At 39.9% G+C, this 11,154-nt stretch overlaps 1 protein-coding gene across 1 annotated transcript; it reads left to right on the top strand.

Annotated features, from left to right (window-relative positions):
- Positions 1-2,400: 2,400 nt before the first annotated feature.
- On the top strand, positions 2,401-9,069 carry LOC307044547 (chondroitin sulfate N-acetylgalactosaminyltransferase 1-like; the record flags this gene model as incomplete). The annotated part of the gene is made up of 10 exons (XM_079689858.1): positions 2,401-2,495; positions 3,001-3,594; positions 3,675-3,775; positions 3,886-4,064; positions 4,650-4,866; positions 5,110-5,211; positions 5,836-6,017; positions 8,018-8,112; positions 8,199-8,280; positions 8,792-9,069. Exons 2-10 carry the CDS (start codon positions 3,232-3,234, stop codon positions 9,067-9,069), a joined length of 1,599 nt encoding a protein of 532 aa, XP_079545984.1. The 5' UTR covers positions 2,401-2,495; positions 3,001-3,231.
- Positions 9,070-11,154: the final 2,085 nt, after the last annotated feature.

Below are 11,154 nucleotides of genomic sequence, written 5' to 3'. Positions count from 1 at the left end.
AAATGCACTTTTTGATGTCTTCTATACATAAATATGTGTCCCCGGTGTGTAAGGGAACTCACAAAGTGTCAGCAAATACAACCCTCTCTCTTTTCCTCTGTACCCAAATCTCTAAAAACGTGGGTTCAACGGAGCTGATCCAGATTTGTGTCCGATATGACGTAATATCTGAAATGTGGGCTGGCTTTACGCCAACGGCAATATCAGAAACGTTGCTGTATCAGAAACAATGTGCATCGTTTTGGAAGTAATATGGTCTGTGTTTTCATGAGCAAGCATCGCTAACACTCAGAGCTGACGCTGTACTGGAAAGTATGTGTAAAAAATCAGGATATAAAAAAGGAACTCACCTTGTGGTAAACCTGTGAGAGAAAAAGCATTTGAGCTCCATACTGTTTCAGAAATAATCCTTGATGTGGTTTGGAACATAATTTGGCGTTTAATCACGGCAGCATTTAGCTGAGTATCTGGGTAGAATTCTCCTGCATGAGCTCTCATCTCTCGTTCTTTTTCTTCTTCTTTTTTTAAAAAGCTACGGACCCAGAATCAGCACTTCTCTAACAGGGCTGAAATAGAGGGTATGAGGCATGGCTAGAATGGGTGATCTGTTTGGTATTTTGAGCAAAACACTTCATAGACATGTTTTTTATATATCTGAGACCTATAATATATGCCTACAAATAGTATAATAGGAGAACTTTAAGTAAGAGAATGGCCTTTTTCTGTCAGTGCATATCTTCATATCAAATGTGTTTGATACAGGCTGAATAACTACAACATAATACATTTTATTTTAATATTATGAAGAGACTTTCATTACGAAGTGTCGTGTTAAAGAAAATGAATTAATATTGGACACTGAAATCCATCGTTTTAAATGTTCAACAGGGGGAAATACAGTATAGCCAACTGAAAGATTTAAAGGTGTCAGAAGTGCAGAGTCGACATCCATATGAAAACAATGAGCATCTGTAGGCTGCCTCATTAAATGTGAAAGACCCAGCACTATTGGTGGGTCCAACCAGTAACTAGCTATTTCCCCGCAGCAGATTGCAGGTGGCAGAGCATCGAAAGTCTAAAGGGGCATTCCTCCTTACTCCTGTCGCCTTCTAATTAGACTTAAAGGCAAGGAGGAGCCTCGGAGGAGCTGAAAGGGGATTCAGGATGGAGGCAGATGGTGTGAGATTTCAAATGGAAGGAAGTGAACACTGGGTCTGATAGACTGAGAGGGATGGAAAAAGAGAGTGGAGAGGAGAGGGAGGTGGATGGAAAAGGTGGAGACTGAGTTTGGACACTTTAACTCTCTATTTTGAGAAGGTAGAGATTAGTTCAACAATTAAATGGATGAGATAACTCTGTTCTGACGAAACAAACGCCTCCAAAAGAAGCAAGAAACACAGCGAAAGAAGAAGATGAGCAGCTCAGGATGATGGACATCTGGTCGAAACTATCCTTTGAGACTCACAGCAGTTGGTGAATATATCAAAAATGTTTCTTTTAAATCTGTCTGTCCTTAATTACAGCATTGCAGTGTGTTAAGAGTGTGTTGGTGAAGATGTGTGTGTGTATTAGTTTCATCATACATCTGATGACCTGCTGTGATATCCTGCTTGTGAGATGACGGCATTGTGGAAGCACTGCAGTCATGTTAAATAGATAAAACTAGTCTATATGAGTCACAAAAAATGGGAGGTTAACCAAGATATTTAAGCTGAACATCTTTTGATGCTAAAAAAGGATTGAATTAGTGTGCAGGATCCAAAAGACAATCTAAACCTCTTATTAAGATTACAATACTTAATGGTAGAAAGGGTCAGCATGGTATGAACACATGGATCATGTCATAAACACACACTTTTGCAGAAATACCCGCACACTTGCACATATACACACACACACACACACACACACACACACACACACACATACACACACACACACACACACACACACACACACACACACACACACACACACACACACACACACACACACACACACACACACACTGCTTGGGTGGACCTGGAAACATAAGCAAGTCTTTCATGAAATCAGCCTCTACCTGAGCAATAAAGAGCCATCTGTGCTGTGAATAAACTTATGATGGCAACACACACACACACACACACACACACACACACACACACACACACACACACACACACACACACACACACACACACACACACACACACACACACACACACACACACACACACACACACACACACACACACACACACACACATACACACACATACACAGGGTGGAGAGAAAAACACAGAGAAATGCTTGTTTCTGTCACTTCCCACCTTAAGCGTCGTGGCACTGCTGAGTGAATGTAAGGTCAGGTTATTTCTCTTTCTGTGCATTTTATAGCAGCCAGCATTTACCTGAGCAGCAGTCCAGCAGCCGCGAGATGAGGCCGCGTCAAACTGACATGAAATTAGATAAGCTGTCAAAACATTGAGGCACATCAGGAGGAGACTGACCAGGTTAGTTCACTTTCTTCGATTTTCATTTTAATTTGTTAGATGTAGATGGATTTCTTTGTTTCTATGTTGATACTACTATCTGTTGATGATCTAGGATCCCCAAAAGATACATCTTGCTTAAATTCATGGTGCCCAGAGGATGACTCATAAAAGCTTTTGAAACCTCATCATCCTGTCATTTCTTTAGTTGAGGAAAACTATGTTTATAATGAATGACAGTCCTCTGCCGCTTTTTGTCATTTGCTAGTGAGCAAATGTTAGCCTGTTAACTAGCGAAAATGACTAAGTGAACATGGTAAACATAAAAAAAGCATGTTGACGTTAGCATTTAGCCCAAAGCATCGAGCAGCCCTGTAAGGCTGCACTAAAATATCTGATAGACTTGTGTTTCCTTTTGAAATACTGGATAGTCTGCATCCAAGCGTTAACAATCCTGAAAATAATATTTTTAAGGTAAAAGGTTGGAAACCTCAGCCTCAAAATGCACTTTCTGTTTATCATTTAGGGAGTTTCAGTGCTGCGGTGATGGTCTCGTGAAGATGCTGCCTAATGAAGTGAAAGAAATGGACGACAGAAGAAAACAGCAGGACAACTTCTTTGAAAGCCATATTTACTAATCTATGGTTTAGGAATTATGGGTTGCTCTTTTTGGTGTGGGAGCATCTCCACATGACAAAGGAACCGTCATGATTTTATAAGCCTCCAGTGGTTAAGGCTTGTTCAAAGACTACCCACCATGTTTAAACGGTGGCTTTTGGCCCTGGTGGCCCGGGTCGGCCTCATTGTGCTGGGCCTCTGCTGCTGTCTGTTCCTGTTCTACCTCCTCGCCTGTAAACCCGCGTCACACAGCAGCCAGCAATCTCTTTCTTGGTCTGCGGGGGCCACCAGTAAGGAGGGATACATGGCTTTGTTGCAGGAAAGAGAGGAGTCTCACAGACATTACATGAACAGCCTGAGCAAGCAGATAGCCCAGCTGAAGGAAGCTCTGCAGGAAAGGACGCAGCAGCTTCAGGAGACCCTGGAAAAGGCTAAAACAAGAGGGATTCTGCCTCAGGGTCTGGAGAGTTTGCACAAAACTCCGACACAGACCGACATGAAGGTAGGAATAATGGACTAATGTTGTCTGATGAGATACATGGATGTTATATGGAGCAGTAAATCTTACGTCATGTCCTTCAGGAGTTCTTCCGCTCCCAGCTGAGCCAGGCCGAGGTGAACTCAGGTGTGAAGCTGCCCAGCGAGTATGCAGTGATTCCTTTCGACACTTTCACTCTGAGGAGGTGAGTGGAGCACTCGTTCCTCGGTGAGGACTAAAGTAGAGCTGCCAAGGCCTCCAAGAGTCTACTGTCAGATCTTACCTCACCTTAATTTGTGTTGTTGTGTCACTCAGGGTGTACCAGCTGGAGACGGGGTTGACAAGACACCCAGAAGAGAGGCCTGTGAGGAAAGATCACAGGGACGAGCTGATAAGCACGCTGGAGACAGCTCTGCACGTCCTGAATGGGCCGCGGCAACGCACAGACAACACAAGGCGGAAGCGCACATACTCCCCTGCAGACTTCATTGAGGGTGAGAAAGATCATTCATGACTCTTCACACAAAAAGTTTCCATCAATAGCTTAGAGATGTAAGATTTTAAGGAATACCTTAACCCCAAAATGATGATTTGTATGTCAATGAATAACCTAGAGTTTGCTTGAATTTGTCTGGCAAACTTGCATGCCTCCAAGGTTTTTAACCAATTCAAGTAAAGTTGGGCCTAATTTATCAAGGCGTGCACAGGCATTTTTAAATGGTAGGGTTTTAATGCAGTTTTCTTCACAAATAAAGGGTCAAAGGATGTGAGTAATTGATATAAAAACCTTTGCTCCTTTAATAATATCTTTAAAATATTGGTATTGTTTTGTTTTCCATAAATTCCCTAACATTAGTTTGAAAGTTTTCTATGAAGACCTTAGTCTATTGGTACTAATATATAAACATACGATAAAGGGAAAAAGGAAGATAGCAATGAGGGAGTAGTTTAGTGTGTTGAGATTGAGCCAATAATGGGAGAACACTGAGTTCAGTTTCTGTAATACTGCTAATTTCTACAGTATAAACTACGGTAAAATCATTGGACCAATAAATAAGAGTGCTGCCTGTCTGTCACAGGGTTGACCCGTACTGAGCGGGACAGAGGAACTGTTTATGAGCTGATGTTTAAAGGCGACGGCCCACGGGACTTCACACAGGTCGTCCTCTTCAGGCCGTTTGGTCCCGTACTGAAGGTGAAGAGCGAGAGCGTGAACACGCGCAGCACGTTCATCAACATCATTGTACCTCTGTCCAAGAGGCCAGAGGCTTTCAGGCAATTCATCAACAACTTCAGGTAAAAAAAGTAAATTAAGAAGCTGCATGGCATCCACTCACACTAACTGTGCTTACATCAGGACATTATTGATCTCACGCTTAAAAAGAGTGCATTTGGCAGGGCCTAAAGTGAAAAGACTCCTCTCCACTTCAGATCAAATGTGAAGTTTATTGCTTTTATAGCTTTAAGTGTTTTAGAAGTGTTATAGAAGTGGGCCTAACACATAATTAATTGTATGTTTTGTGTTGTGTTTTTGTTCAGAGAAGTGTGCATCCAGAAGGACAGCAGGGTTCATCTGACTGTGGTCTACTTTGGTCGAGATCAGATAGATCAGGTGAAGGCAGTCCTGGATCAGACCACCAGGTAATGTTTACAGTTAAATCATCAACCTTTCACATTGGTTTTGTGTTGAAGCAAACAATATTCACCCACAAACATTTCCTTTTTTTCAATCGACCATCTCTGATGTGCATTATGCAATTGGCATCTTAACAAAGAGACATTTTGGGGGTTGTTACAACTAGTGTGTAAGATCCAGAGCTGGGAAATATTCTCCATTATAGGCTGCGGAGTCATGGTTCAATTGCCAAGTTAGGAATAAATCATAAAATGTGTGTTTCAATTCCTAAACAAGTCATTATGCACCCTTCATCAATTGTAATTCCATTTAAATGTTGTGACAGTTCAGAAGTACATTAAAGTTACAGAAATATTTAATGCTGTGCAAGTTTGTGGACATACCAAACAAACATACAAAAGCAGAATGATCAGATCTATATCTTTACTGGAAGACTCTTCTCAGTTGGTCACAAATTTGTATTGAAAACTAATCGAAGTTGGAAAAAAGTGAGGAGCAAAATACCATTCATCTTCTTTGAGCCAACTAACATTTTGATTAATGCATTAACATTTGAAATGCATTAGAGTACCTGTCTCAGTATCCCAGATGTTTCCATGACATCCCTCCTGTCTTCTTCTCTCCCTCAGAGAAACTCGGTTCAGGAGCTTCACTCTGATCCAGCTGAATGAGGAGTTTTCTCGTGGTCGAGGGTTGGAGGTGGGCGCCCGGGCGTGGAGGCGCGGCCAGAACGCTCTGCTCTTCTTCTGTGATGTTGACATCCACTTCACCGCTGACTTCTTAACTTCTTGTCGTCTCAACGCAGAACCTGGTGAGAGAAAGGAGGATTTATCCCTGAGCTTTTCAACATTCAAATCCAGCACAACTTGCATAGACTTTATCCAGCCTTGATTCATACTGTAATCTGTTTATGCAAAAATAAGCTTATAATGACAACATTAAAGCTGGGGTAGGCAGCTTTAATTTTTACGTTTTTTTTGGCATTATTGGGCAAAGAATCCATAATAACCTTATATAGTATTAGTTATATTCCAGGGTAGGCATTGTTCTGGGGGAAAAAAACACTAAAATGTTTTTAATTAATTTGAAAATACATTCCTTGATCTCCTTAGCCCCCCCTACCAGGTCAGAAGATGTTACAGTGACTTGGACGAATAATTATTAATTTAAAAAATAATTGTGATTGTGATCCCAAAGCTGTAATATAGTGTTGTTTTATTAAGTACTATACTGTTACATTTGCAAAATGGAGGGCCTTTCGAGCACTTTTGAGATGTTACTCTAGGTTTTCAACAACATTGTGAGAGAATTGTGAGAGAAAGACGTTGGTAGTTGTTTAGCCTTCTATTAACTGGAGCCGAAAAGTCGGGGCAGAAGAAATATTTTCCCATCTCTAAAACACGCTGGTTCTGTCCGACTATCTTTTGAAAGCCTGTCTTCCTATTTGGGTTACTTTGCAGTGTGGGCAGTTGCAGTGCCAATGATGGGACATCTGAAGGGACATGCACAAACATCTAATGGCTAGATTTTAAAAAGCCAAAAAAAACACAGAGCCAGGGTGAGGTGCCGGAGTCTAGTTTTGTCCCAGATTAATTGAATGACAATATCCTGAAAATCAGAAAAAGATACAGTGCAGATAAAAGGCAAAAGGGAAGAGTAGACCTAAATATTTAATAAATAAAAAATACAAATAAGTAAACCATGTTTGTTTTTTTAAGTGGCAGTAATATAACAATATAAAGGAATATAAAACATATTAAAGGAGATGGTAACATTTCCTAATAGTAAATCAATTGTAAATTAATACATTGTCAACTATAAATTATGAAATGCCGCCTGTTACATTGCATTAGACAAATGGGCCCTGGGTGTTTTTAATAGTTCATGCTGTGCTTGGGTTGAAGTTGGGCAAAGCTACATTATGCTAGAAGTTATATGAGGTCATGTATTATTGGATGGGCTCCAAAAAGCTGAACTGCACAGTGCCGGTTTGACCCATTTACTGTAAATAAAGTGGTTTCCACTCCATTTCAATTTGGCACAAAAAAGTGCATTCCTCATTCGCTGACTTGAATAATGGCTCTTAGCCTAAGGTGAAAAAAACAAAAACTATTCCTGCAGCTTTATAAACAATAAGGACAAATAAGCACATATTTCCCATGGTTTGTTTTAGCTGAGTCCGAATGTAAATAAATTGTTCTGTCTCTGCCAACAAAATATGAAAGAATGAAATTACATTTTCCCACAGACTCTCTGACACCTCCTGCTGCTTGATTATCAGCTCACAGAGATTCAATGTCACACCTGCTGCCTCATATGCTGCCTGCACTCTATCCCAGCAGGGGGTTGTGCTTTTTCCACTATGTAACAAGCAGCTTGCCATCTAATCCTTAGCTTTATGACATACCACATATCATGGGGTCAGGAATAGGGTGTAAAATAATGGAAAAGGTGTAAGCTGACATGAAGTTTCAAGACAAAATCTATACTTAAAATATACACAGCAGTGCTATGGTGAGATTTCTGGAGACGGTAGTCTTTTCAGATTTCTTTGTAGAGGCCTTGTTGTTATCACTCATAATAACTACTCAGTTCTGAAATGTTCACTCCAGGTAAACTTCTGCTGTTGCTGCCAGTAATAAACAAATTCATCATGTCCTGCCTGCTTGGTGTTTAAAACTGAAAATGTGTTTAGTTCCGTTCTGTTTTGTTTTTCATCTGATATTTTGTTTTGTGTTTTTATGGCTTCATTGACTTGACAGTACTTGTAAAGTGCTTCTTTTAACTATTTTGTATTGCTTCCTTCTCCAGGTAAGAGAGTGTACTACCCAGTGCTCTTCAGCCAGTACAACCCGTCTATTATCTACAGTAATCAGAGTCTTTTACCCCCAGTTCAAAAACAACTGGTAGGTTAAAATAAATCAGATACATGTACTTCATTGTGTATGAATAGATTGTCAAGTCTGCCTCTGATTTGGTCTTTTTGTTTCAGGTGATAAAAAAAGACACTGGATTCTGGAGAGACTTTGGGTTTGGTATGACATGCCAGTACAGGTCTGACTTCCTCAACATAGGTAATACATCTTCTGCCGTAAAGAAAAACCTGTTCACAATTATCCTTAAAGTCATGTTTTGTAAGACCTAATACAATAAGCTATCACATTTTATGTGACTTTATATACATGAAAGCACAGCATTCTTTGTATTTGTCTACAGAATTCCACCATTTTCTGTCATAAGATGAAATTGTTTATTAAGTTGTGGCCTAATGCTGCAAAGGTAGTTGTACATTGTTTATGTATTGTTTTTTTTTTAACTCCAAGACTCTTTCCCTACCTGAGAAAAAGCTCTCTAAATCCCTGATGTCTTTTAAGTTACACATTTGAATAATCTCCCTCTACTTTATGTCCTTTTTATGTTCAGTTCAACTAAATATATGTTCAAATTCAATTATGGAAACAACATCCTCCTTGAATACTGTTTTTTATTTGTATTTTAACCCAGCCATTGAACATGCATGCCATTCCTGATTTCCTGATCCTCACTGTCTCACTGCACATGTTTAAAGTTCTCTTCTTCTTGCAGGGGGTTTTGACCGCAGCATCAAAGGCTGGGGGTTGGAGGACGTGCACCTGTACAGGAAGTACCTCCACAGTAAGCTAATGGTGATTCGCTCTCCATCCCGGGGCCTTTTCCACCTGTGGCACGAGAAGGACTGTGCAGACGAGCTCCCTCCAGACAAATACAAGATGTGTATGCAGACCAAAGCCATAAACGAGGCCTCGCACGGCCAGCTCGGGGAGCTTTTATTCAAACCAGAGATCGAAGCTCATTTGGGCAAGCAGAAAAACCAAGGAACATGATCAGGACAAAGCGAAAGGGCTTTTGGTTATTTTTGTTATCTCTGTTTAGTGTGTTCTTGTTTCATGATAACAATAAGTATTCAACTTCAAACGAAATATTTTTACTGTGATTATTGTTCTCCACATGGACACACACACGGCTGATACATTTTGTTAGAATAAAGAATATGTGATCTATTTGCGTACTGATTTGGGTGGAGTTCAATGCAATAACAGGTTTTTCTGAGGACTTGTTCCATGGGAGTGGACGCTGCATTTTCATCTGAAATGTTCTTTCTCATATTCGCGATTCCACTCCTCCTGCTTGGTAGATTTTTCTTATCTTCACTTCTTTGATCCTTCTTTGTTTTTAAATATCTGGAAGTGTTATGACATTAGTTGTTACTCTGCTTTGAAACTTTATACACCAGTAGATATTATTGTGGCTCTAACACTCCTCTGAACCATGCACCGCCTGCATTCCTTCCTGCTGACGCTTCTCATCAGACGTCATTATTTGGGTTTTCTTGATTTTTTTCCCGGGTAAGTATGACGCCTGTTGCCTTTTAATTGTTGCAATGCATGTGAAGCCTGTTTTTATCTGAACCCTCTGTTCTCTACTGTTTCATTATTTGTGCTTCTCACGATTATGGTATACATAGGAAAACATTATCATTGACACAAGAAAAGTAAAGCGGAATAGTTTGTGTGTCTTTTGGGTGCTTTTCTTACAGCAGATATTCCCAAATTCTGTCTGTCATGCCACTCTGAAAAAAAAAAAAACCTGCACAGTTTATATCAACTGGTAACATTACAGGGGTGTTACTTCATCAATATCTTGAATTGTACTGAATGAGCTGGATTCTATGGTGGCCCTGAAGTGCAAGATACCACAGCATTTCAAGAAACACTACAGCATTTCAGAAAACGCTGCAGCATTTCACAAAACACAACAGCTTTCACAAAACACCACAGCATTTCACAAAACACCACAGCATTGGACAAAACTGGACAAAAGTTAAACATGTACAAACCACAGACTGTCTAGGTCATGACAAATACAGTCGCTGCTTTATGTTTGTCTGTATGACATTGTTGTGAGTGTGGACGGAGCAGCTACACGTTAGTTTAGCCTGATCGGTCCGATTTCCATTCAGAAAACACGCATTTTAAAAGTGTTTTCGTCTGCCGTCTTGCCTGCACACTTGTCAAAGCATTAATTCATGGTTTTTACTAACCGGTATCAGTATGTAGTTACTTCGGCATAATTTTGAAACGTGTATTACAAGGTCAAATATATTCATTTGGTTGTAGTTGGTATCTCCCATAGAATTTACATGTAGATATGCCCCGCCCCCTCTCCAGCGCGTCTTGTTTGAATGACAGGAGTAAGCACAGCTGACAGCCGCAGTGAAACTCGAGCGATGTGAAATGCTGCAGCGTTTTCTGAAATGCTGTAGTGTTTTGTGAAATGCTGTGGCATTTTCTGAAATGCTGTGGCGTTTTCTGAAATGCTGTGGCGTTTTCTGAAATGTTGTAGTTTTTTGTGAAATGCTGTAGTGTTTTGTGAAATGCTGTAGTGTTTTCTGAAATGCTGTAGTGTTTTGTGAAATGCTCTGGTGTCTTGCACTTCAGGGCCACCGTAGGATTCAACCTACATAAAGGTTTGTTATAGGTCTATGAACTCTGAAGCAGTACTTTTTCTCATAGAAACATGAAGCTATTTTTTTTATCAAACTTTATCATTTTATGTATACCTCTGTTCAGTGCATAGTTGTAGGTTTTGTTATGGCAATCAATAAATACAAACACATCAGTAATTGAAATTGAAATGGAAGCTTGAGTACTTTTGCTTTATTGTATGTTTCTCTAAATTAGACATTGTTTCTGCTTCTACATTTGCTGTCAACTATTTCGGGTTATGGTGGTGAATCCCTTTAACTTAGTTTCAAATAACTGGAGAACTCATGTTTTTTTGTTGTGTCTAAAACACACTTCCAAAATGTACTACTTGTATCAAAATAGACATTTGACTCAAAGCAGAACCAATGTGTTGAACTGTTAACGTTGTTTTGGTTGAAGGCTGAATGTGGGACTATAAAGTCA

The sequence above is a fragment of the Notothenia rossii genome, assembly GCF_949606895.1.
Source record: "Notothenia rossii genome assembly, chromosome: 6".
Lineage (NCBI taxonomy): Eukaryota > Metazoa > Chordata > Actinopteri > Perciformes > Nototheniidae > Notothenia > Notothenia rossii.
Note: the sequence above shows the minus strand (reverse complement) of the source record. Positions and strands in the feature narration are given on the sequence as shown.